This window comes from Aulostomus chinensis, chromosome 17 (assembly GCF_037954235.1).
Source record: "Aulostomus chinensis isolate RoL2024-O1b breed Wild chromosome 17, RoL_Achi_v1.0, whole genome shotgun sequence".
Classification (NCBI taxonomy): domain Eukaryota; kingdom Metazoa; phylum Chordata; class Actinopteri; order Syngnathiformes; family Aulostomidae; genus Aulostomus; species Aulostomus chinensis.
In genome coordinates, this window is record NC_141336.1 from 9,490,527 (window position 1) to 9,518,026 (window position 27,500).

Here is a 27,500-nt window from a genome sequence, read left to right on the forward strand (position 1 = left end):
AGAGTGCGAAGGCTCATTCAACACTGCTTGCAGCTTTAATTGAACCTGAAACTTTATTTCAAATAGGTTCAGCAGATTTCTATGTTTGTGCTTCCAGTCTTCTGTGCTTCAGATATGTGAAGATCTGTATTTAAACTAACTTGGCCATTAATAAAGCTGGATGCTGACCAGTATAACTGCAGTGCTGTACTGATCGCTGATAAAGAGTTCACACTGAAAAGAAAGTCTGCAGGTTCAAATGTGGAAGTGACCCCCAGCTGCACAACTTTGGTTGAAGCTGCAGGCCATCACAAGTCTAAAACAACTATTTGTTAAGTAACAGTTTACCATCAAATGTTTGTCATTGCTGTTGTTGTCTCATTCCAGATTGACCCAGAAAAAAACAAGTGTGGTGGGGCTAAGTTTCAGGATGACAATGTTTCCGATAATGTCTCCTATGTGAGTATGAAGATATATGACTGGTTTTAAATTTGTGAAATTATTAATTATTATTTATTTGTAGATAATTATGGATAAGTAATTTGGTATTTTATATGGAAACTTATGTCTGTGGAACTTGGAAAAAGTTAGCATAATTGTTATGCTCCTGGATATACTTTTATATCTAATTTTGTATGTTTCAAGCCCCACAGCTGTTTAAGCCTTAACACCCTGACAGAATAGCCATAATAAAGGTGCTAAAACAGATACCTGGGCAGTCAAGATGTTTCCAGTAAGGGGTGATAACGTTTGGATTGCTGACTTGACAAATAAAAAGCGGTCTGCACTTAAAGTAATAATTTGCCCAAAGAGTGTATTTTGCTTTTGAAGTATTCAAAAATGGGTGTCTTGAGCTCACAAAGACATTTTTTTCACAGCTGTATATTACATTTATTTAGCTTGAAGCTAATTTTGATGCTGGCTGTTAACAAACTCAAGATGTATACAAACACAAGTGCATCATCCCGAATAATACACATTTTCTTTTTTCTCAGTAATCCACAAACACTGATTTGAGCTAATACAACCTCACTGTACCTTCTTTGGTTTGTTGCTATGTCCATGAAATCATTGCTACCCAGGGAAACAGGAATACTTGGTTCAATAGAGATGTGGCTCTCTGTCAGTCTGGCTACAGTACTGAAGAGGAACCTGGGGTTGTTCTTGTGCTCCTCGATAAGTAACAAGTAGTAGGCTGCTCTAATTTTACGAGGGGTATTCTTATAACTTTTAAGGCTGTCTTGCTACCGTTTCCTTTGTGGAGTGTAGTCAATTAGTTCAAATTTGAAAGTGATTAATTGATGGTCAGATAAAAGTGTGCTCTATGGAAATACAACTAGATGTTCAGCTTCAATTCCATATGTTAGAACGAGGTATGCGAGTGGGTTCATATACAGACTGATGGAAACCAATGGTGTCTAGAAGAAATATAAATGCAGCACTCAGACTGTCGTTATCAACACCCACATGAATCACCTTCAACAATGACTTTATCTGTTTTTAGAACTAAACTGGATATAAACTCTCAGAATTCAGATTAAAATTCAGAGTAAGGACCAGGAAGGTGGTACACAATAATAAATAAGAGTGGCTGTAGAGTTTTCCAGGCTGGATGAGACAAACTGAAACTGAGAAACTTACTTTGGGTTTGGGATTTATTACAAAATTTCTGTCAAAAATGGCAGCAACTCCACCTCCTCGACTTTCCTTGAGTCTCAAGGAATATGAGCGTGAAAGGACTGGGAGGGATGGATTCATTTAGACTAACATACTAATCATCATGCAGCCAGGTTTCAGTGAGAAAGAGCAGGTCAATACAATTGTCGGATATTATTTCATTTACTAATTCAGTTTTTGGCACCAGAGATCTGATATTCAGTAGTCCACATCGAATTTTATATTCTTTTGAGATAATTCTGGGGTTGTGAAATATATATATACATACACACACATATATATATATATATATATATATATATATATATATATATATATATATACATATATATATATATACATATATATATATATACATACATACATACATATATATTATATATATATGTGTGTGTGTGTGTGTATACATATATGTATATGTGTATATATGTATATATATGTATATACATATATACGTATATACGTATATATATGTATATACGTATATATATATGTATATATATATGTATATATATATATGAAAATGGTAGTTTCAATTAAATATATATATATAGTAGCTGGATAGTGCAGTGGCTAAGGCAACATAGTTGAACATGGAGGGAGGTTCAAATCCCAGCCATGGGAAGGGTTGTATCCAGAAAGGGTCCTTTGGCAAGACCGCTAAGGCAATACTGGCCTAGATCAGAGCGTGAGCGCATGACAAATGGGATACTGGAACAAAACACACTTGGATGAGGGCTGAAATATATATAGTTCTTTTTCTTCTGTCTTTTTGTTTTTCCACAGGAGCAGCCAGAGGCAGTGACTCCAACTACCGAGCTGGAGATGGATAACATGGACACATTCTTTGAGAGACTGCCACCAAGTGGCAAAATGACCAAGACAGAATCCCTAATCATTTCATCCAACAGGTAAATATATGTTGCAGGATTTGCTGACATTAGATTTCCATCCATCCATCGATTTTCTTCCACTTATTCCTGTCACGGGTCGCGGGGGGCTGGAGCCTAGCCCAGTAGCTATGGGCAAGAGGCAGGGTACACCCTGGACAGGTCGCTAGTCCATCGCAGGGCCAACACATAGAGACAAACAACCATTCACACTCACATTCACACCTACGGTCAATTTAGAGTATCCAGTTAGCCTAGTCCCCAATTGCATGTCTTTGGATGGTGGGAAGAAGCCAGAGTACCAGAGAGAACCCACACAGGAACAGGGAGAACATGCAAACTCCACACAGAAAGATCCCATGCCCAAGCCGGGACTCGAACCTGGAACTTTCTTGCTGTGAGGCGACAGTGCTGACCACTGCACCACCGTGCCGCCGACATTAGATTTCATGATAAAAACAATATTAACATTCGATGAAAGTTCTAAATGGTAAGCAAGTAAATGTATTTTTTTTAAATGACTTACTTGTCCATCCATCCATCCATTGTCTACTGCTTATCCTGTTAAGTGTCATGGGGGGGCGAGAGCCTATCCCAGCAGCCTTCGGGCAAGAGGCAGGGTTCACCCTGGATGGGTCGCCAGTCCATCGCAGGGCCAACACATATTGACAGACAACCATTCACACTCGCAGCCACGCCTACAGTCAATTTAGAGTATTCAATCAGCCTAGTCCCCTCTTGCATGTCTTTGGACTGTGGGAGGAAGCCAGATCACCCAGAAAGAAGACACACTGGTGCAGGGAAAACATGCAAACTCCACTCAGAAAGACTCAAGCCAGGGTTCGAACCCGAAACCTTCTTGCTGTGAGGCGACAGTGCTAGCCACTGCGCCACCCAACTTAATCTTCTTTTCGTCTTATTTATCTTAGTTTAAAAATGTCTGAGAAATCAGTATTTGTCCTTAATGCTGATCATAATATGTTGATCTGCTTTTAATACTCCATGTCTTCTCTCCTGTGTTGTAGGCAGGAACCAAAGCTGGCTGGCAGGAGAGGCAGGAGCACATCTTTGAAGGAGAGACAGCCAAGTAGGCCTCAAAATGAAAGGGCCAACAGCCTGGACAATGAGCGATCCCTGGACACACGCTGCCACCTACAGGTAGAAGGATGGAGTTGTAGGGCCAAAAACACTACCAGTAAACATTCCTTTGTTGCCAATGGAAGACTTTATTCTGAAATATTTGAGGATTTCCCAGTACTAAGTCAATCTAATATTTTCTTCTGTTATCTTCATAGATTCCAAGAAAGACAGTATATGATCAACTAAACCACATCCTTGTATCTGATAACCAACTCCCTGACAGCATCATTCTCATCAACACATCCGACTGGCAGGGCCAGGTAAGAATGATAGCCTTTTCACTTAGCATTTTTATAAATAGGCAAATAAATAATCCTTTTTATGTAAAAGCCAAATGTATTGGTATTGTTATGAGAATGTTTGTTACGAATAAAGTAAAAGATGAATTCAAAATAATTTGCCAAATTACAGCTTGTTTATGATTGAAAGTCAGCTGTTCCTGATTTTAGGTTTGCCTCTCAGTACCTTTCAGACATGCTTCAAAACCACCATCTACCTGTGGTCTGCACCTGCACCACAGCCGATATCCAGGCAGCATTCAACACCATTGTCTCCCGCATACAGAGATTGCAAGTCTTCTCTTACATGCTGCCTTTAGCTGTCTGTTACCATATGAGGTTTAATTTGACTCAAGTGAAAGTGGTGATAACTTCTGTAAATGTTTTATTATGCTGTGCTGTTTTCCTCTCATAGTTGTAACTGTAACTCCCAGACACCTGTTCCCATAAAAATCGCTGTGGCTGGAGCACAGCACTACCTTAGTGCTGTCCTGCGGCTTTTTGTGGACCACCTCTCTCATAAGACACCTGACTGGCTCGGTTACATGAGGTTCCTCGTCATCCCACTGGGTTTGTGGCAGGGCAGCCTGTTACTCTACTGTGTATCTCTCTCTCTCTCTCTCTCTCTCTGTCTCTCTCTGTCTCTCTCTCTCTATATATATATCCCCTTTCACACTGCATGCAATGCCCGCGGGTGAACATGGGTGTTTGGGCACTCTGAAAGGGTCGACTTCCACCGACCCTCCAAGCGACCCGGGTGTTCAGCAGCTTGCCTTGGCTCTGCTGGGCTCATTTGCAGTGTGAAAAAGGCAACTTGCATTGTCTCAGGTTTCCCGCCACCTTCCTGTCGCATTCTGATTTTGTCACTGTGCGGCCTGTCATGCTGTCATTGTGTAAGCTCCGGAAAAAAATTACAAAATTAAAAAATTGGGCTGCGCTGCAAGTGCTGCTCACTCATCTCTCAATAAAGTTTTGGCCTCTGCCATAAGATCAGTCTTCCTGTTGATGTCCCCGAGACTCTATTACACTCCTTTTTTCAAACAATTTACATGTGAATGATCTTACATTAATTAATCCATGCTTGGGAATTCCCACCAACAGGGAACCCTAACGTGAACTACACAGGTGCGACTGTTTAGAAACAACTTGTTTCGTGATCTTCACATCTTTTTATCGATCATGGCAGCGCAAGATTATGTAGTCCGCGAGCTGCTTATCATCCGCGGTGAAGAGGAGATCCGTCGGCAGATTTCTGGAACCGTAAGGGACACAGTGATTTATGGGAACGGTGATATATGGGGACATCACCGCATTTTTGAGACATGCCGCACTTTTATGTGTAATGATGACATTTTAGCGCGTTGACGTATGAGAGACAAAAGCCCTGGCACGCAGCCCTCACATCGGGAGCTCAGACCCGCGTCTGCTGGAAGCTTGAATGCGCCCTAATGCCGAGCAAACGAGGGTTCAAAAACACCCACGTGTTTCAGTGTGAAAGGGGTAATTTACAGATGTACATACATTCAGTTTTAAAATTGACAAAAGACAGAGAATTAAATACAGTATATGCATTGATTGCATTGATACAATCGTCAAACTCATGGGTCTAAACTTTTTTTTTTCTTCACATTGTCCACAGTGTCTCTAGACCCTAAGCCCAGTTAGAGTTCACCAGTTTTGGTTTCTCAGCTTCAAATGTACAGTCTCCTGTTGTCTAGAGACAGGAACAACCACAAACCCTGACCACAGGACCTCAGGTTCCTACAGAATATTTGGCTGCTGTACCGCTTCAGAACATGCAGTTGCCTGACCATAGATTGTGCTGCATGTATTTACAAGATTCTGAGTTTGATGGGGCTGAGGGAGTGTCCTTTTTGCTTCATCTTAACTGATTATTTCAATTTCATTAATATGTCAGAGTTCATAGGAAGCTGATTGATTGATGTCAAAATGCTCCAGATTGCACATTTAATGTTGATTATCAACTGATTTTTAATACCTCTCTTTGATTGCCTGAAGGTGTACATCCCGTCTCCAAATATCTTGGCACTATTGATTATCGTTACAACAGTCTGTTCCAAGATGCTGCGTGGAGGGACCTGTTTCACAAACCTGAGGCTCCTGTTGTCGGTGGGTGTATGATTGCTGGTTTACACTGAAATTTCATAAAAGTTGGAATGAAATTGATTTTTAAGGAGACCTGAAGTAGCAATAGAGAGATTTTTTTGTGTGATCATACAGAGTGTGACAGACATATTTAGAGGAGACAAGATATAACTTATTCCTTCACTTTATTTATGACATGCTAAAAAATATAAATGTTGCATGGCCTCAAAGTCTATTTTATTTTTTGTGTCCACATTTTTTTTCTCTCTATGGCCACTCCAGGGATCCATAAATTTTGCCTCCGTAATATATTTGTAAGATCCATGACATTAAGGTAATGGAGCTCTTTAGTGTACAACAATGTAGAAGGTTTACGTCGTAGGTTTGGAAACAAGATGTTCTCTGAAAAAACATATGTTTAATGTGAAAGGGACCCTCAAAAAGCAGTCTGCACACTCTATGGAGTACTGGGACGAGAGGTGAGGAGGTTCACACTTTGGTTTAGGAGAATATAGAAGGCTTTATGCACAGCACTGCCTGGGCATCCCAGCAAATGGTAACATAACTTACTATGACCCCTGCAGCTCAGGAGAACCCAGATGTTGTTTCGAGGGTCACGCAGTACATGGTGGGTGCTAATGGAGCTCACCAGCTTCCAATCGCAGAGGCCATGCTCACATACAAACAGAAGAGGTACCATTTTCTTGTTTACACACATTAGAGATACTTTAAACTCCTTATCAGTTGCACATTTGCAGGCTTAAATTGTGTCTGTGTGAGCTACCATGAAAAGGAATTTAATTTGCCCTTTTGGGTTTGTCTAACTAATGCTTCTAATGCAGCTCTTTCAGAGGTTTTTCAAAAGGGGATTTAAATATTCAGGAAACCATTATAATTTAGATTCTAAGGACAATACTTCACCCAAAAAGTGCAACTTGCTTTTCAATAGTGCCACTGAAATAAATCCTAAAACTCAGAAATAATTTCACGTTTGGTTCATCCGTGTCAAAATCAGTGGGATTTTTGGTTAATGCCTGAAATATGGTCCTTGGTTTTTCACAAGTTTAACTTTTTTTTTCAAGTATATTGATGTTTTCATAATTATTTAATCCCTCTGGGTTTTGGAAGAGGGAACCCATGGTGATGGTAATTGACGGTTCGTGCTTGGGTGTTCTGATCTCATAAGACATCTACCACAAATTGATTTCATGGTGGTGCTGAACCCATAGTGTCATAGTTTGTTTTGAGGTCAAATTAAAGTGGATTACTGACCATATGACTGGATAAAGATGTAGATTATACTGGACCATGCCTTTGAGAGTTTGTTAATGACATTTTTGCTGTTCGGTCTCTATTAGCTTCAGACTGAAATTACGAGGCTAGGGTTTTTTTTTTTCCTGCATTCTCACTGATTTCATTCAGGGAAGCAGTCCACTGGAAGTTCAACACTGAGTCATTTAAAGGCAAATTACACATTCCTGGCGAAATATCCATGAACCCTTAGTGTTTTACTGTATAGTAGCTGTTATATACTTTGTTAACATAGTCTGACAAAATAGTAAATGGGCGCAAAAGAACGAATTGCTAATTAGATAGAATCAGCCAGGACATGACGAGTCCATTCTATGTGTTACGAAATTCTCATGCATATTCTCAATCCCCTTTTGAAAAAGTATACAAGTAAAAGTTTCACTCATTTTGTGGAGTTTATGTGTGCGTGACTTATGTTTATGTCTTCTAAACATCTCTGTCCATCAGTGTCTGTGCGCGTGAATAACACAGGTTCTTTTTATTGTATTTTTCTTTTCTTTCTTTGAAGGAAAAAGAGCTTTCATTTTGATTTTGCCGTAAGGTATTGTGGTCAATTGAGTTTGTTTCTCATGTAGCCTGGTGATTCATGCCCTTCCTGCCCTTGACCCTTTACAGCTTCTGCTGGTGCTTGTTACTTTAACGGCTGCTTAAAAAGTTTGCTCCAATAATCTCTCAGATAGGAGCTAACGCTGCTGTCCAGGCATCAGTTTAGGATGATGTTCCTGAACTACAGACATGAACTCCTAGTCAGACGCACAAACTGTCTGATTCCCACTCACACACTAGATATAACCTTTGTTTTCCAAATGAAGTTCTGTCTCAGTCAAAACCAGTTTCCTAATCAACACCAGAAAGCAAAAATAGTACATCTGATTAAGTTTTGCTTTCCTCGTATGAATAACAGTAGCCAAAAAAATTCCATATTACGGAAACATAAGTATTTGGTGCAGCAGAATCAAGGGCTTCATGCTGACATCTAAATGTGGATTTTGTAGTTTAATTATGCATAAGAAAGCTTACTTGTGGCATTTCTGTAAGAAATTTCTCAACAAAGAGAAGTAGTTTTCAGTTTTCACTCTTCAGTTACGGAGAGGTGCGCTGATAAAGTGGCAGGAGACCAATCATCTCCCTCCTTTGGGACCTTTCCTTCTGTTGCTTCTCCATGTGCTTTTAGCCATCCATGTCTGTCTGTTATCTGTCCATGAATAAAATTATTGTGACTTAGTAACATTATACTGTAAATCTGGTATGTTTGGTTGGATCTAGTTAAGCCTTGCCCTGTTACATGTCCTGTGATCCAATCACAAGTGGGCAAGTCTCTCAAATTAGTTCACACAAGTCATTAAAATGCATCTCCTCATGTATGTCAAGTGACCATGAAGGATCTGATCTCACTTTCCACTCTATCTTTAAATAAACACCTATTGTACTTTATTTCCATTGGCAATGTTTTTTTATTGACTTATTTACCCACAACACTTCTTATTTCTTACAAGTGCTACATGCATGAATTCATTGAATTCAAACAACATAAAAAGAAATATCTATGTAATATAATGTTTTTATTCATGCCATCACTGGCATTTTAAATTTGATGAGATAACATGTCTGGATTAGGCATGGTGCTGTGATACTTTTTTCAACTTGGTCTCTTCCTTGGCATATTCCTGGGGATTCAAATCAACCAAGATTTTTAACACACTTAACGACAACAACAACAACAACAACAACAACAACATATTGACTGAAATCACTATTTTCACTCGAAACATTTTGATGTCAGTTAATGAGGTGGTCCTTCAGTGTGACCCAGAACACAGTTGTGTTCACACTGCTAAAAGAATACATCCCAGACCACCTCTAAATGTGATCTGAATGATAGGGCTAGGACAGGGACAGGTCAAGGCTGCCCTTGGTGTCTCTGCAAATTTCATTAGCAATTTTTGATGCATTTTTCTTTTTAATCTTTTAATTATGCCTTTTCAAAACTGCTAGGTCCAGCATCACTAAACTATGGCTGTGGCTCATGATCACATTAGGCTGGAAAAATAGTTCTTGTCGCTTTTTCTGAAATTAATAGCATTGCAGTCAGGTACATGAATGAATTTATGTTGTGAATATCACCAGTACTTTCTTCACTTTAAAATTTCAGATTGTAACTTTTTGGTATTGATTATTAATGCTTGACTGGATTTATTGGATCCCATTATGTCATCAGTGTGTCTTGTGTGTTCATACCAGTATTTAGAGCTGTCCACTCGTGATCAGATTGTTCGAGAAATGTGTGAATGCCAGGTCTAAACAGTCAGCTAGATTCCTTAAAGTGTTACTTTACCCTCCAACAAATATTCTATCTTTCCAGTACTCACAACCAGGTGCCTCTGGGACCATTAAGACCTCAATCTGCACCTTTTAATGATTTTTAATCCCCCTCAGTTTCTTGAGAAAGCATGTGATCTGCTTCAGATATTGATCATTTTCCATCCATCTTTTTGATGTTAAGAGGGTAATATGCTGTGGAGACTGTTTCTGCCTAAGATGAGAATGCATCTCTTTGATAATGGCGCACAGAAAGATATCTATAGCCACCAACTACTATTAACTGCAAAACTGTCCAAAACATGCTTTCACCAACTCTCATGTGCATTGTCCTGTATAATTTAACGTCATCTTTGTTCAGCTTTATTCTGCACTCAATCCCAGTAGTGCTGGTTGGATGTGATATACAGTAGTTACTGCAGTTTGTTTCTAGCACAACTCGAAGATTTTGTTGATTACTGAGTGTACAGCTGGATAAAGATGTGGATTAAACCAGACAACACACTTGGGAAATTGTAAATGGATGTTTTTAGGCAGATTTGCATTTTTTTGTTAGTGTAGTTGTTGTCAGTCACCATTAACTTCAAGTGTAGTATAAGTGGCTGGTTCTTTCTACATTTTGGAGTCACAAAAAAAGTGATGCAATGGTGAAAAAAACAACTTGGTGAGCTCAAGGCACATATTTGTGAGTACTTGAATGGGAAAACAAAAACACTTTTTGATGAATATAATTATTCTGAAACAAATCCTTTTGGGCGAAATTCTTCCCAGAGCTAGACCTTCTGTGGAAAGTGCATGTTTTGTAGTCTAGTCCATTTACATGGATTTACATGCATTTGCATCTATTAACCAATATCTTCACACATTTAAATATATATAGATCAAACATGTTAGAAGTCATAAATTGTCTCATAAATCATGCACTTAGATAGCAGGCAGATCTCTCTCTCTCTCTCTCTCTCTCTCTCTCTGTGGCTGCTTAGACACATCTTTCAGCAGTCATGTGTTATGTTAGGAAAAAATGAGATGTTTTCTCTCTCTCTCCCTCCCTGTATAGTCTCTCTGTTTCTTCCCTGGGGGGGCGTTGGCAGGTTTCTTCAAGGCAAGAGCAACAACCTTTCACGTCATCGAACGTCTTTACATTTAGACAGCTACAGTAGAACTCCATTCAGGCTAGTTTTCTGTTTACTCCCAGAGAAGTAGTTCATACTATAGACAGCTTGTAAGCATAGTAGAGTACAGAGAGTGGAGAGGTGTTGGATTTAGGTTGCTGCTCTTCCTTCTCATCAGTAATTTAGCTGGTCCCTTGAGAGGTTTACTGCTTCCTGAATGCCTTGTCTGATGTATGTCGTCTGTCTCTGCAGTGATCGAATGGCTTTGGTAAAGGCAACAGATCAGCTTATTGCTTAACTTTTGCTCTATGCTTCTATCGCTATACTCAGGCACCTGCACAAATTTATGTTACCTGGAGAGGAAGTTTTTCAGCATGCTACATTTATTTTGCTGGCATTTGGACTGCATACATCACAGTACTTCCAGATGTGAAATATACTAGTTTCTAATTGTAAATCTCACTGTTTTTACAGAATGGATTGGAACTTAACTCAAGAATTAGCCCTTGTAGATTCCATTTGCTTTTTCATCTGTACAAACTCCTAAAATTTTGTTCCTTTTTAATGATACATTTTTTTTCTCATCTGATTTTTCTTTTTTCTGCTGCATCCTCTCTGCTCCGTCCTCATAGCCCCGATGAGGACTCGTGTCAGAAATTCATCCCTTTCATTGGGGTAAGTGCAGGTTTTATATGTAGCGTTCATGTGGCTGTTACAGTTGTTGGTTAAACTATTTCCTCCTTTCCTTTCATGTCCTTAGATGGTGAAAGTTGGAATTGTGGAACAAACATCTGCAACCTCAGGCAAGCATTGTTTTGGATATTTCAATTCAACTTATATTCATAACGGAAGTTCTCTTTTTTAAAGGAGCAGTTCTATACCGTGTTCTTTATGAATTTACAAGGGCCCAACAAGCCTCCTGTGAGTAAGCAACAGTGGTTTATAATTTTTTTTTGATGGAGCTATTGTCTGAAAGTTCCAAATAGTCCCTTTTCATTGCAGCCATTTTTACAATGTCATAGCAGATGAACACAGGTGTCATTAATTCATTATGGTCCAGTTATATTTGGAGTGTCTCTAGTGAAGGGAGAAGGTAGTCAGCCCACACTGTTCTAGTCCCTGGAACCGAATCTGAGTCCATAGTGAAAGGATACACACAGGACCCAAATACAATAAACTGTACAAATGGAGAGTTGGTTATGACTGTTATTGTAATTTCAATGGCAGTGTTTAACAGCAGAGCAAGGTGATGTTACTTCCTTCTTGGAATGGGGACTGGGGTTTGGGGCAATAGGGGAGTTATCTTCTCAACAGGTTCTGGAAAGTATGGGGTTTGATAGGAAATACTTATGCTCAGCTCATTCAGTTTCACTGGAAGCTTAATGGGACAGATCAGGGGCCAAAATCCTCTCCACAGAAATAATGCAGGTGAGAAAACCAGCATTTCTTCACCAACGAAATGACAGGGCAACTTCAGGTTTACAAGTTTAAGCAGGGCAGTCGACATATCAGAGTTCCAAACAGCCACAAAAAGCTAAAGTGCCCAACGAATGGAAGGCTGTGATGTAACCGGGGGTTTGACAAGAGGCAGATGTCAGCAACAATCGAGCAGAGCATGGAAGAGACCTGAAAAGTTGTGCATAATGCAAAGAAACAAAATAGCACAATGAGTGAGCTGCAGAAGTGGATATACTGTATATTGTCTTGATGACAAATGAGTGTCCAGGTGAGAGAGATGAGCTGTTGAGGTGGTTGTGGCTGACTGGCAAAGTGAATAATTCCAGGACAGTGGGTGAAGGGGAAGAGCAGACTGGGACACTTCACATCCCCTGTCGTGTTTTAGTCCAGTTAGGATGGGGCTAGGGGGAGTAGCTTATATAGAGCCAGGGACGTATTGGCTGTAGGGGAGTTTTTGTCAGTGGCTTGGTGTGAAGTTGTGGTATTTCAGTTTTGTTTTGCTTTTTGCTTCTTTGTTTTGTTTTCATTTGTTGCTTTGTGATTTTTAGTTAATAAAACAGTTTTTGCATGGACTTCTGATTCTTTAGACATTCTTCGATTCCACTTACTTCACTTGCCAGAAGGCCATACTAAAATCCTTGTTGTGTAGTATTGCTATTGGCAATGTTAGTGTCTGATAAAAGATAATAAGTAAGATATGGGGAAGAAAAAAACACGGAAAGCAATACAAATTTAAAATAAAGAGAAAAGATTATAGTTTCAGTACAGGTCACAGGTCAGTTTCAGGATTTACAACTGAAGTGTTTCATCTCTCAGGAGACTCTGATGATGCGGCGCCTATGGGCTCCTCTCTGCTCCACTCCTCCACTCCACCACAAGTGTCGCCAGTGCTCAAAGAAGCTTCACCCACCCCACCTTCCTCTCCCTCCGTCAATACAGGCTTTTGTGCTTACAGGTAATGCTTGCTGAAGAGTAATTGCAGTAAAGGGAAGCAAAATTTTTTGTGGCATCCATTGTATGGAAGCTAACATGGAACACTAACACTGAGACATTCCTCCCTGCTGATGGCACCTATGATGTTAACGCAGAAAAATTATGTAATACATAACATATGTGCTGAACCTATTTACAGTGCTTAATACAACTAAACTTAAGTTACACCTTTTACAACTTTGGCTGATAAAATCAGACTCAATTTTGAAAATAAGTGTTTTCAAAATATGTCATCCGTTTCTTGTGAAAAGATGTGACAAAGTGTGATGTTTTGCAAAAATTGCATCATGACATTGTTTATCCATCCGGCACCATTTGGATCACTTTATTGCAATTCATCCATCTATTTTCTACCACTTATCCTGATAAGAGTCACGGGGGGGGGGGTCGGGGGCCTATCCCAGCTGACTTCAGGTGAGAGGCGGGGTGCACCCTGGAAGATCCCGTGCCCGAGCCGGGACTCGAACCCAGAACCTTCTTGCTGTGAGGCGACAGTGCTAACCACTGCACCACCTTGCCACCCTATTGCAATTCAGTATAACAGAAGAAAGCAAACTGGAGACTGCTGAAGAACGTTCTTCTTCAAGCGTAACACTTGAAATGCTGAAAAATGTTTCTCAAACACACAGAATTAGTGATGTTTATGTGTCTATATATAGGCTTTAGAAATCATTTTTTTGTGCAGTCATTGTCAAGGCAAAGGAATGTTACTTTGAAGAACCAAAAATATCAGATAATTCTGGTTCCTGTATAATTGTGTTATCTATTTCATCGTTTGGATAGCTTTAATATTAGTTAAAATGTGGTAAACAGTCAGATAAAGTATGGTATAAAACAATGTGTGCCATGTATTTGGAAAGTCCTTTGACATAAGGCTAACTGTATCCCAGTGTTTCTAGCTTCATATTTAGTGTGCAGACATGAAAGTGATATTGTCCCACTTAAAAGCTGAAGAGCAAAAGGCAAATTATTTCTTTTAATAGACAAGACATTAAATTCTTCCCATAATTTTAGGCCCTAAGAATGCTGTCTATTCTCTTTAAAAAGACTAGAGTATTAACTGTGTTTAACTCTCTGTCTCTGTTTTTTTTTTTTTTTTTTTTTTTTTTAATACTTAGTTCTGGGAGTCAAGCAGAGCTGATGGGACTACAGGTGGACTACTGGGCAGCTCCAACAGAAAGGAAGAAAGACATGGAGAAGCGGGACTCCTCCACAAAGAACACACTGAAGTGCAATTTCCGCTCGCTGCAGGTCAGTCGGCTACCTCTGGGGGGTGCTGAGCCTAGTCCCCAGCCCACAATGTCCATGACAGTGGTGACCAAGGAGAAGAATAAAAAGGGTGAGCTGTGTGCATCTTTAGTCCAGACTGATGTCTGATCTACATATGAGAGTGTAAATGATTCTAGCCTGCATGGACAGCAGTTTAGTCAGTTATCAGTTTCGTAAAATAGTTCTGATTATGTGTCTGATTATAAATGACACATAATTAACAGTCTGAAAAAGGTAAATTATTTCATGAAAAATAATATGTACAACCTTAGTTATGTTTGTGCAGGCAAAGAGTGCTTTAGAGATAAATGCGTTTGATAATTTTTGATGGCGGTATGCTGACTCCTCCCACTCATACATTTCTTGTGCTGAGCAGAATAGTGGTCAGCTTGTCTCTGTGAGTTTTGGCTCCTTAATATATGCACAGAAGAGAGAAGAGTATCTATATTCTTGTTCTGCTCTGGGGAGGTAAATAAGCAAATTCTCCCCAAATTAAATAGCACCTTTGGAATTTCCAACCTGATCAATTTTAATTAATATTTATTTTTCTTAATCTCAGATTCTGAATCATTAACTCACAGCTTTTATCTCTGTCATTCCCTTCTGCTAGTCATGTTCCTGCCAAAAAAGAGCAAAGATAAGGAGGTTGAGTCCAAGAGTCAAGTGATTGAAGGGATCAGCCGGCTCATCTGCACTGCCAAGCACCAGCAGACCATGCTGAGAGGTAATTTTCTGCAGTCTCCCAGAGTGCCCCTACGCCACAGCAGCCCACAGATCCTCAAAGGGTTCACTGCAATTTATCTGCTGTTTTGTCATTAATGACTTCAGCCTGTTGAGATTACACAAAAAGTGATAAATCTTGATGCAGATCAGCATTTGAACAAACAAGGACATGAAGTTTAATACAGAGTGCGCATATTTGGGAGCAGAGCATAGGAGCCTGATGAAGGGACAAATGTTGTTGGCCTCCTATTGATATCCACCATACATGGGGATGAAGCTCTGGAATTTCCTGCCTGAGGTTCTGAGGACCCTCTGTCAGTAATGCTAAAAGTAAAGTGCTAGGCAGTTGGCATATGGCACTATGTGTGCACTGTGTGTTTGGGGCCTTTTAAGCCTCATTTTGGCATTTAGAGTGGATATGTCTGGTTCATTGTTTAAAAGAGATTTATTTCTGGGACTTCAGTCTAGATTTTTTTTTTTTTTTTTTGTCCGTGCCATAAATAGAGCCTGCAGATATCCTATGATGTCTCTGGAGGTTGAATGCTGGAGGATTTGGCATCACCTTAGACATTTTTTAACATACCATGGCACAACACGACATGGGGCATGATGTAAAAAGGTAGTCATTTGACACTGTATTATTCACAGATGTGTTTTGGACGTGACATCAATCAAACCAATCAGAGTGCCTTGTAGCATTCCCCTCATAGCCCTTTTTTACTGTGACATAAGTATCTTTTCAAAAACATTTTTATGTCTGTCTGTATATATATCTCATCTCTCATATCTCACAAAGTAAGAGATGGATTTTGATTACATTTGGTGGAAAGATAACAGGTATAATTATAAAGAACAAGTGCTTAACCATCACAAACAAGGTCTGAACTATCATAACCAATCTGCATCAGGTTGAAGATCATGGATCCTTAAGTCTATTGTAGGGCATTTGCAGAATACATCTATTTGTAGTACTTCTGGACATGTCATGTACCAGTTTCAGTTGTATGAGAGAGTATTAGGACCAGGGATGAAGAAAAGAAAGAGAGGCACCAGAAGGATGATGCACTTTGAGAAAAAAAAAAATTTAGAAAAAGAAAAAAGTCAAGAATAAAGTCTGGCTTCCTTTTAAAAGTTGATAGGTAGAGCAAACAGTACATCAAATTTATTGAAAGGGGTGTAACAGGATTTGAACTCTCTCATATCTAAGCACCACAATATAACCACTTAGCCACTGATATCTGCTTTAAGAAGTAGCACTGAATTAGTCATTTTAATCTCTCTCTGTCAGTGAACATATCAGCTTTTTATCTTAATCTCAACATTTTGACTTTTACTTGACATTTTGATTTTTTTTTCACAAAGTGCAAATGAAAACAAGTCTTCCTCCTTTCATTTTTCCTCTGCCTTAGCTCTCATGCTCCATACAATTAATATCCATGAAACCATATTTGACAGAACATTCGGCTTCAAGAAATCACCTTGATCGTATTCTGCATCAATGATTTGGACATTTATTTTTGGCAGTTGGGGAGAAAATATATGAATGGATTTTGGTTACACTACATTTGTACTCTTAAAAATACAACTACCAGTGTGGACCAAAAAGGGTGGTTCTTCTGTCTCGTCCCTCCATTTTTTGAGTGTGTTTATCCTTGATGGAGGTATGGGCTGTTATTGCTTTCTAATTTACAACAAAGATCATCATAAATCCTCAAGCCTGATACTGTATCTTAATTTTCATGAAGAATATTAAATGTGTCTCTCGACATTTTTTCATCAATTTCTCAGGAAATATTACATCAACCTGGGCAGACGTGCTTTATATATTGACCTACTAGTTTTTATTTGTATCTGATCAAAACATTGTCAATTAAAGATGATCAACAAATCATCTTAAAAGATCAATAATGCAGCCTCTCTCTCAAAGCACATTGTTTTAATAGGAAGGGTTCTGAACCTATCACTGTGATATAAATGATCACTAACATTTTCTCTGTCTGCTCATCTGCAGTCATGATTGACGGCGTTGAGTGGAATGATGTCAAGTTTTTCCAGCTGGCGGCACAGTGGTCCTCGCATGTCAAACATTTCCCCATCGGGATCTTTGGACACACTAAAGGCCCTTACTAGTAGCACCTAAGAGACTGAAACACTAATGACAGCTGCCCATCTTCCCTACCTTTTTCCTTGTGCCAACAACTTTTCACTGCTTCTTCCCTATTTTTTTCCCTCACACACTTCTGGCATCTTAATTTAAGCTTCTCCATGTCTCATTTATCCAGGTAATAATCTGTTTTTTTTTTTAATTATTATTTTCTATTTATGTAAAAACTTCTCAAGGCACAGCTGCCAAAGGAATATTTCTTTACGGTACTCTGCTTTTTAAAAGACAACTCCTGCTGATGTTTTTTTAGACTTTTGAGAAGAAAAACCTCTGATCAGATAATTATTGGAAAAACTTATACGCTCTCACACATGAGAGCGTGATAATCCAGAGGATGCTGCCATTTTTTCAATGTGGTGAGATTGAAGCATTCATCCAGCACTATTAATCAAGAATATGTATAAAAAAATCAATTAAAAGAAGCTGGGGTACAGGAGTAGTGGCTTTGTAATGAAGTGAAAGGTGATGTTCATCTTGTTGTCCAACCATGGCAAAGACTGAGATGCTCAGATCCAGTGACTGTTGTCAACTCCATGGTCATTTTAACCCTGAAGAAGGAAAAAAAAAAAACAGCTTCTGCCCCTTGAATCTGCAATCCATGATGCAATGTAATGTGCAACAGACTGAAGAATATGTTTATGCAGTGCAGCATCATAACCCATGATCTTTTCTCTTGCTTACTTCTTGGTAAGTGAAAGTTTGAAGATATTCTGCTTCAAAATGAAACACAATTAGAAAATCTAATTATCAACCACCTGCTCTTACACAATGAACAGTAGCACAAAATGAACTTCTTTTAGGATAGTACAAACACTGAAAATACTTGCTTTCTTGCTGAGAGTCAGATGATATGATTGATACCAATCTCATGAGCATTTTGTGATACTAGTGCCAGTAACTGTGAGCTTAGCATGTGTCTACCTGTACCATTCACGTTCTATTTTTTGTTTACTTTTTAAAATCTGATTATAAGCCAAAGTATGCACTTAATATGTGTTTGATGTTTCCAAGATTATTCATTTAAGATGTTTTTGAGCACATGAAGCAACAGAAAAACGATAAATTATTGAGTTTTAGAGATGCTGATAGTCAGATTTCAACCTTTTGGACTAGGGCTGCATTGATATAACTTTATGTCATGGTAATAAATATTAAGATGTCTCTTAAAGCAGTAGTTCACCCACAAAGTGTATTTTGCTCATGATTACATGTCTTTATGTCACAATGACATTTTTTTTCCCTCTTGCATTACTTCTTTGTGACTCCACAATGCATACATAGAGCCATTAGCTTGAAGCTAATGGCGCCCCATGGTCACCAACTATAACAACAGAAAAAAATTGTCCAAAATGTCAATTTGCAAAGTCTTTCAGGTATATTTTTTATCCAGCCATATGCAGTAATTCACAAACACTTTGGTTTGAGTTATAAAAAACAACTATTACCTTTCCATTATAATCATAATAATGAAAATCAAAATGTATTTAAAATGCATTTTTATTTGTGGCAAATCTCAGTTTGCAACATGAGGCATCCAACCATTTTCTGCTGCTTATCCTGTTAAGGGTCGCGGGGGGGCCGCTGACTTCGGGCGAGAGGCAGGGTTCACCCTGGACGTGGCATCGCAGGGCCAACACATATAGACAACCATTCACTCTCACAGCCACCCCTACGGTCAATTTAGAATATCTCATTAACCTAGTCCCCTCTTGATTGTCTTTGGACTCTGGGTGAAAGCCGGAGTACCTGGAGAGAACCCAGGCAGACACAGGGAGAACATGGAAACTCCACCCGTGCTTGAGCCGGGGCTTGAACCCGGAACCTTCTTGCTGTGACCATTGCACCACCATGCTGCCCTGTAACAGGAGCAATAAATTAATAAGAACTATGAAACTATGAAAGCAATATTAGAAGCTGATAACTACAACACAATATACACTTTTTGAGAGAGGTATTGCTTTAAAGGATTGAAAAGGGTTTTTGTCAAACAGATATTTTGTTGCAATTGTTAAAACTTTGAAACCGTTATTACTTCTGTCAAGTAGCTCATGGGACCAACAAATAAATTTAGATTAAATATGATTGAAAGATTAGGTGTCATTATAAGGAACAAGTGCTTAACTTGCCCAGATAATCTGGGTCAAATTGTACATATTGGATCCCGAAGAATGTTTTTGATAATTGTTAGGATACGGCTATCAGCTGTATTGTACTGGACATATTAAAGAAGAATTTTGATTGAGTCCATGTGAAATAGTTGTACGAGAAATTTTTGGGCTTCCGGAAATCATCTTGAGCTTGACCTATTTTTAATGTATTAGTAAATATCTATGAAACTGAGCTCACTTTGAAGTGAATGAATGATTTTTCAAATGGATTTTGAAGATACTTTTTTTCATTTCCAGTATCCACATAGCCTACTTGGCAAGGAGATGCTCACTCCAAGTGCTCAAATTACTGACTAGAACTAATAATCTAATCTAAGCACAGTATTATAACTGTCAACCAATCACATCTTACTGCAACCCTTCAAATGACACAGTCTCGATAGCTTTCTTGCCAGGATAAAATAACTGAGTGACACTCGCTCCATGATTAATTGACAGCTATAAAAAAGTGGTATCTAACTTTTGGCAAAAAAGCAAATATTTGTCAAAAAAGTGAACTTCTCTTTGAAGTGTAAACTTACAAATCCGTACAAAGTGGTTGGCTGCAATAAGCTGTAAGCAGTGTTGAGATCTTGCATAATTATTTGTTTTTGGACTAGGTTCCTTCAGCTCTACACTCCTAAAACACATCCTGTATCTTTTTAGCAAAAAGCAAATGTTACTTTTGTCAAGAAGAAAATTTACACAAATTGCAGCCCACCCATTACCTGTGTGGTATTATAGATGCGTTCATTATGTAGAGGTGAGTGCATTGAAGGTACCTTAATGTAAAGCACTTTTTGAATGTCTGTTTTAGATCAGTATGTTAAACGTGCAGAAACAACTGGCTCAAGGACATATAGACAGATATTTGTGTTCTAAATGAGCTGACTGACAGCACAAACAGTGGTGACACATATGCAATGAAAACCATGCATCTTTGTTTCCATATTGCTGCACAATATCATTATATGCTCAGTGTGAACTTTTGTTGGGCTATTCAGATTTTAGTTGAATTCTCTGAACGTTAGACTAGATTGTGTATGTGATGTCAACATAATAAAAATGGATTTTGCTCTAGCTTAATATTTAGCATAAAACTAAAGAATTTTGCTTAAAATCTTTAAGTAGCAGTTTCATCATAACCTTTGCTGGTTTCTTGATAAGTGCCTAAAATTTGTTTCATTTTGACAAATACGTTTAATGAGATGTCCCTGCTTACAAGGTGCTGACACTGGTCTGACAATAACAAAACATCTCAACACAGCGCTTTGATTTTACATGATCCAAACACATGCAGTCAAGCCTGTTCATCTCCTCGAATTCAAGGGAGTGTATTATCTATAATGTAAAAATGACACCACAGTCCAGCCACCATTAACATATTTTTCAATATTCAGGTTTTTTTCTTTCACATGATCTCATAAAGGACTTGTTAAAACTGAAAGTTCCCTGTAATTCCCACCACTGTAATCCCAAAATCTGGGAATAATAAAACTACTATACACACTGAAATTTACTTTTGTGTGTGTGTGTGTGTGTGTGGGGGGGGGGGGGCTGTTTTACTGTATTTGAAATTCAGCATGTAGTTTTTTTTGTTTTAAATAATGCAACATTTTCTGTGGATTAATCAAAAGCTCTCAGCCACTGAACACATTCAACTACTTTGAACACTAGCTGTAGAAACACCATGGATGCAATTAAGTTGCCAGAAAGGAAAAAAAACAACAAAAAGTGAAGACTATCTGCTGAAGACCTTAAACCTCAAAGGAGCTAAAGAAAGCCCTACTAAGGAGAGACTTTAATGGAAGTGTAAAATGTGTAGAGAGATGAGCACAGTTGTGCATTAAAAATTTGTCATATTCATGGTAAAAGTTAATTTTCAATGGGCCAAGTTTACTTGGCGCATATAAAATTAAGAAGGGGCCCTACAAAAAGGACTTGTGACATCACAAATATTTTGGAATTTGATCAAAACTCAACAGACACAGGTAATGTGGAACTTAGAGATCTGAAGGTTGCATAGAAGGAAAATAAATTATAGAGATGATGAAATGGCAAATATTTAAATATTCACATATGGAATTTTGAATCGGGAGAAGTGTAGGTAGCCCTTTAAGGATTTTAATGCAGCTATTGTGATTGTTTTTCTGCACAATCTATGACATAGTATTTGTAAAGGGTCTGAATGTTCTCAAGTAAATATAAAGGAAAATATACTTGAGCTGCAAAATCACAACATACAGGATATACATTTCAGTTCGCGCCTCATTAAAAAAAAGGTCGACTGATTTCTGATTTGTATACTGGAGGGAACTTGAAATAAGACAGAAAGGGATCATTTTGTTGTCACAAAATTATGCAATGAGTATTTTTGCAAAAATAAGTATACTTAATCACAATTGCACTTATTTTACAAGTCACTGAGTAATTCACCAGTTTGTTATATTTTTACTGGTACTAAAGGTTAAATGCGTATATGTGCGTATATGGTCCATGCTAGTGATGCAGTGTGTGTGTGTGTGTGTGTGTGTGTGTGTGAGAGGGAGAGAGAGAGAGAGAGAGAGAGAGAGAGAGAGAGAGAGAGAGAGAGAGAGAGAGAGAGAGAGAGAGAGAGATCCTTCACCCGAGCAGGAAGCTGCTGCTGGGACTTCAGCGCGAACAACGTCGACATCAGCGGGGTAACCACCAGAATGTAGACCAAGCCGGGCTGTAACAATAGTTGTGTGTGGACGAACAGATGAAGTGTTCGCCGTGGTGAAACAAAGCACAGCAGGCATTATTAGTGTTGGATGTGGGTCATGAAGGAGCTGAAGGGCTGCGGTATGCGCTCCTCAGTGGGCTTTCTGTCCCGCAGAGAGCTCACCGGACAGCCGCTCATGAAGGAGGAATTCCAGAGACGCAGGCTGGCAGGGTGCACTAGCCTTTACAAGAAGGATATGCTCGGACACTTCGGCTGTGTCAACGCTATTGAATTCTCCAACAACGGCGGCGAATGGCTTGTGTCCGGTAAGTTGACAAATCCTTCTTCGCTTAGCTGAGCAGTCCAAGTGTGTTAGCAAGCTAGGCTAGTAAGCTAGCAAGCTATCCAGGCAGCAAGATGAAACCCTCTGAGCTAGGTATTAGCCTAGCCTCTCCTGCTCGCCCGCCCATACAGCGCAACTGCTTCGCTCGTGGCAGCCCGGGACCAGTCCCATATGTCAGTCCCTTAGGTCAGTCCCTTAGGTCAACACTTTCGCCATTCAAGAGTTTATATATTCCTTCTGGTGGATGTAGTCGTGGCTTCCCCTTTGAAACCATAAAGCTACTTATGTGCTGAAATGGTTAAAAACAATCATCTGGCCTAGTGTGACAGCCCGGGGCTTGCCGTTTTTACTCAGCTGAGGATGTTTAGTTCTCACCTGGTCTTTATTAAATTTCCAGTTTATGAGCAAAACTACCCCTGACCAGTGAATTCAAACTGTCAACTTTGCTACCTTGAATTGATATTTACATTTCCTGTCTTATCAGTGTAAATTCAGGGTTCCAAAACCTGGAAAAGTAAAAATTTTAAAACGGCAATATCCACGTCTGGAAAAGATCTATCATATTAAATAAACAAGAAAAACATGGTAAAATTTCCTTACAAAATACCGGAGTATTAGAATTTATGTAATTGAGTTGAGTCTCTGGTGTATGATAGTGATTAATTTGAATACAATTTAATGTATTTAACAATGGTAGCTTGTGTTTGACATGTTTATTTTTCATGTTTAAACAGTCATGGATGGATTTTGAATATTTTCATTAAAGGACAAGGGAAAGGAATGGAAATGTATTGTTAAAAATGTATACAAATGAACCCTGTAAATGTAAACCGGGTGGGCCGTGAAAATTACAGCATATTCTTCTAATGTTGTAGCACAATGAGTCATAAAATTGGGTTTTTATGTTACTTTTGTGTGCACTCACACTAGATGGTTTCTTTAGTACATCTATTTAAAACTGATAATCCAGAGGACATGCATTAGATCATGCTCTCATGAGGGTTATATGAATCAGTTGGAGGTAAATGTTGATTTATTTTAATGGTTATGTAGTTTTTTACCCTCATTTTGTATACCTTAATGCATATAAAACAAAATATTAGAGGAACACCATCCATCCATTGTCTTCTGCTTATCCTGTTAAGGGTGGTGTGTGGGGGGGGTATCCTCTCCCAGCGGCTTTTGGGGGGAGAGGCGGGGTACACCCTGGACGGGTCGCCAGTATTAGGGGAACACCTCTCAGTATAACCCAGTGCTCTTAATCATACAGCCTCCAAAAAGACCATTTAAATAAATATTATGTGCTGACTGCACAGTGTATTTTTGTAAAGTTGGTTTTAATCTTGTCCACAGGAGGAGATGACAGACGGGTTCTTCTGTGGCACATGGAAAAAGCTATCCATGCTCGATCCAAGCCAGTGAAACTGAAGGGGGAGCACCTGTCCAACATCTTCTGCCTAGCTTTTGACAGCACCAACAAGAGGGTCTTCTCGGGGGGTAGGAACAAGACAAACTAGATCTTGAGCTCAAAATTAATTGTTTGCCACTCTAGGTGAATATGAAAGAGATTGAACTGGAATTGTCAAATGAGAATCAAAGCTCAAACCACAGCATGTAAAATGTTGATTTACAGCTGAAGGATACGCTTTAATTTCAATGTTGCGGGTGAAGATGGGAACTTAATTTCTTTGCCCACCAACTTATCTGTTTGCTCTTTCACAGGAAATGATGAACAGGTGATTCTTCATGATGTGGAGAGGTGGGTAAAATAACTCCTATTACTCTAATATCAAGACATTATCATTTTAAAATCATGTTCATTTGTCCTGACACATCAAAGCCACTAATTTTCAGATGGTTGATGCTGTTCTTTAGGAGGGAAACTCTGAACGTGTTCCTGCATATTGATGCTGTGTACAGTTTGTCTGTTAGTCCAGTCAATGACAACGTGTTTGCCAGCTCATCTGATGACGGACGCGTTCTTATCTGGGACACTCGTGAGCCACCACACGGAGGTAAATGCCCCTGGACAGTTCATTAATTTCTGATAATATAACATTTTTTATATTGTAATGTCAGGAATTTAATTAGTTTATTAGATTGATGTTTAGAATTAATGCTGCACGACTAATTGAATTGCAGTCACAATGTTGGCCTCTGTGATTATATAATTATATAGCAAATTATGATCTAATAAAAGATTATTTAACTTAGTATGTTATTTTGAAAACAGAACTACAACAATGGGTTTTTGTTGTAATTTTTTTCAACGCTCGTGTACTTTTGTGGGAGTTGAGCGATAAACATTTCAAAAGTAATTTGTGTGCAATTTTCTTGACGAAAGAACACGAAGACTTGTGTTATATTACAATTGTAATATGGTACATAGTAATTGCAATATGGCCAAATCATGCAGCACCATTTTAAAGGTCAAGGCATGTGTAGATAAAGTGCTTTCTAAATGGTGTTTACAATTTTGGATAACTAATGAGCAACAGGGATTCAATATTCATCTGTTAATGTATATTGTATTTTAGAAGCCCTCTTTGTGACTTGCTGAACATCAGTTTTACATATCTGTTAGCTGGCTTTTTATCTTGGCCTGTTGCATCACTGAAGTGGGAAATTATGAAAGTTATCTCCTTGTTAGCCCTGCTGACTGCCTTTTTATTTAGGTGCAGTCACCAAATTGTTGATAGCAACTGTGTGACTGATATCTCAGATATTGTAAGTAAACACACCTTTTACACTAGAGTAGGTATAATGTTTGTTCAAGATACATCGCTTCCTTTTTCCAAGTCTTTCTGTCATCAACCATGACTTAAAGAGCCTCTGCCAGTGGAAGTCCTGTTGGAAAACTAAAGGCTGTCATGTCTGGCTCCATCATATTATCTGGTAGTTAAAATAGTGACTCTGGGAACTGCATCTGAAAGACTGCCACTTGGAACTTAAATTTTACTGTGATTTAATAGCAATAAATTGATCAAAAATAATTGGAAAAGTGACTACATCCTGATGCCAATTTGTACAAAGCATGATTTCATGCGTTGTCTCACCTTTCTGCAAACAGACAACTGAGCAACTTTTGAATGCTTATTTTCTGAATGGGGTCTGGATTTGTTCCTCTACGGTGAGTTTGACATGGAGTAACTTCTTAGTTTTTGTTGTATTTGGCTAAAAAAAACTTTCATAAAGTTGACAATAAATAAATAATGTAAGTGGGTAGATCTAAGCTCTTTATTTTGATTGTAATGTCATGCTAATGTATTATTGGTTTTGCCTCCTGTAGAGCCATTCTGCTTGGCCAGTTACCCCTCTGCCTTCCACAGTGTGATGTTCAACCCTGTAGAGCCCAGGCTACTGGCAACTGCAAACTCCAAGGAGGGTGTAGGATTATGGGACATCCGTAAGCCACGCAGGTCAGACATTTTTTTTTCCCCTTTCTATCTTGGAACTCCAATTGAAAGATTAAATATCTTTGTTCCACCTGGAAAAATAAAATTTTGATGCTATTAAAGTGAGCATTACAATTAATTACTGACATGAAAATACACTGAGCTTATAAAGTCAATGAGAAAAGAAAATGTGAGTACAAATAAAAAAAACATTGCAAAAACAATAGGGTCTGCGGCGGAAGTTCCTTCTGGCTCAGGCCCTAAAAACAATCAGTGAGAGCAATTGACTCATAACATTCGCCTAATTTATTTTTAAAAACAACTACATACAAAAACTAGATGTATTCAAACTGAAAATTAAAATAATCAAATGTTCAATTCTTATCTCAAATAGACACATTCATATCACTACAAAATAATTTGGTTAGGCTCATAGTAGGGCTGGGCAATATCACGATGTGTATTGTCTGGACGATAGAAAATGTCTATAGTTTAATGTTAAACTTTATTGTTTATATCGCGGTATCGCAAAACAGGCTTTACGGCAGTATTTTACGTCACCGACGCGCCTTACGGCAAGTCCAGGCACGCGGCTCAAACACACATCCATGGAGGAAGACGTTGGACGCCACACAGAAGAACATGTTACCAATTCTCAATCTAAACAACAACAAGATGATGAACAACCAGCGCAAACCGACGAGCTTGTACCTAAAAGAGGGGGAACTTCTGTCAAATGGCGGTGGTTTGGATATAAAAAGACCGACAAGGATCAGACTACTGCACTTTGTAAAGTATGCCGCTGCCCGATCCAACAACAGACTTGAACACGAGTAACTTTTTTATCACCTGAAAAAGAATCATAAAAAAGAATACAGAGAGAGTCAACGAGAAAAAGCCGCAAAAGCTGGGCCGAGTGACGTTGACGTTGAGAAGAAAGTCCAGACGCAGACATTGCAACAGGCTTTTACCCACGGCACACCATATAGCCATACCTCCCGCAGATGGAAAGAAATGACCATGGCCGTTAGGGTTGGCACATCTGTAAAGATATGATTCCAATCTACACGGTCGAGAAACGGGGGTTTCTTGAGTTAGTGCAAACACTCGACCCTAGATATAAAATGCCCAGCCGAAAACACATCAGTAGCATTGTGTTACCTGCTTTATATGATGAGTGCTGGGCAAAAGTGGAGGAAGAAATAAAAAATAAAATAAACTGTTCATTCATTGAATTTACCAAAAATGTGCTATATCGTGATGTATATCGTATCAGGATATAAAATGAGCTATATCAGTATATAAAATTTTGGTCATATCGCCCAGCCCTAGCTCATAGTATGTGATCTCTCTCAGTTGGAGTGCTAACCATCAAAACCAGCCAGAGGAAACTGTCTCGTCCACAAGGTGGCACTGCTTTTTCAATTTCAAACTAATCTGGTCCTTTGCCAATTGAGAAACTGATACTGCAAAATCTAAATGCAGTAAACAAAAAGGTGTGAAGTAACACAAA

At 38.8% G+C, this 27,500-nt stretch overlaps 2 protein-coding genes across 7 annotated transcripts in view; both read left to right on the plus strand.

Moving 5' to 3' along the window:
• pacs2 (phosphofurin acidic cluster sorting protein 2) overlaps positions 1 to 21,073 on the plus strand; it is an 80,103-nt gene extending 59,030 nt beyond the window's left edge. For 2 of the 5 annotated variants that reach the window (XM_086183252.1, XM_086183253.1), the window contains exons 11-26: positions 367 to 438; positions 2,443 to 2,567; positions 3,572 to 3,704; positions 3,842 to 3,946; positions 4,149 to 4,255; positions 4,380 to 4,534; positions 5,984 to 6,094; positions 6,655 to 6,763; positions 7,890 to 7,922; positions 10,758 to 10,802; positions 11,445 to 11,487; positions 11,573 to 11,615; positions 13,087 to 13,225; positions 14,382 to 14,602; positions 15,143 to 15,256; positions 17,267 to 21,073. In XM_086183252.1, coding sequence (XP_086039378.1) covers positions 367 to 438; positions 2,443 to 2,567; positions 3,572 to 3,704; positions 3,842 to 3,946; positions 4,149 to 4,255; positions 4,380 to 4,534; positions 5,984 to 6,094; positions 6,655 to 6,763; positions 7,890 to 7,922; positions 10,758 to 10,802; positions 11,445 to 11,487; positions 11,573 to 11,615; positions 13,087 to 13,225; positions 14,382 to 14,602; positions 15,143 to 15,256; positions 17,267 to 17,385 — 1,674 coding nt within the window. In that variant the 3' untranslated portion in view covers positions 17,386 to 21,073. The remainder of the gene's footprint in view (positions 1 to 366; positions 439 to 2,442; positions 2,568 to 3,571; positions 3,705 to 3,841; positions 3,947 to 4,148; positions 4,256 to 4,379; positions 4,535 to 5,983; positions 6,095 to 6,654; positions 6,764 to 7,889; positions 7,923 to 10,757; positions 10,803 to 11,444; positions 11,488 to 11,572; positions 11,616 to 13,086; positions 13,226 to 14,381; positions 14,603 to 15,142; positions 15,257 to 17,266) is intronic. The other 3 variants (XM_086183255.1, XM_086183254.1, XM_086183256.1) reach the window with 3 other exon arrangements.
• Positions 21,074 to 22,204: 1,131 nt separating this feature from the next.
• The window catches only part of dcaf5 (ddb1 and cul4 associated factor 5), a 37,428-nt gene continuing 32,132 nt past the window's right edge, over positions 22,205 to 27,500 (plus strand). For both annotated transcript variants that reach the window (XM_086183257.1, XM_086183258.1), the window contains exons 1-5: positions 22,205 to 22,575; positions 23,946 to 24,089; positions 24,315 to 24,351; positions 24,468 to 24,607; positions 25,882 to 26,011. In XM_086183257.1, coding sequence (XP_086039383.1) covers positions 22,359 to 22,575; positions 23,946 to 24,089; positions 24,315 to 24,351; positions 24,468 to 24,607; positions 25,882 to 26,011 — 668 coding nt within the window. In that variant the 5' untranslated portion in view covers positions 22,205 to 22,358. The remainder of the gene's footprint in view (positions 22,576 to 23,945; positions 24,090 to 24,314; positions 24,352 to 24,467; positions 24,608 to 25,881; positions 26,012 to 27,500) is intronic.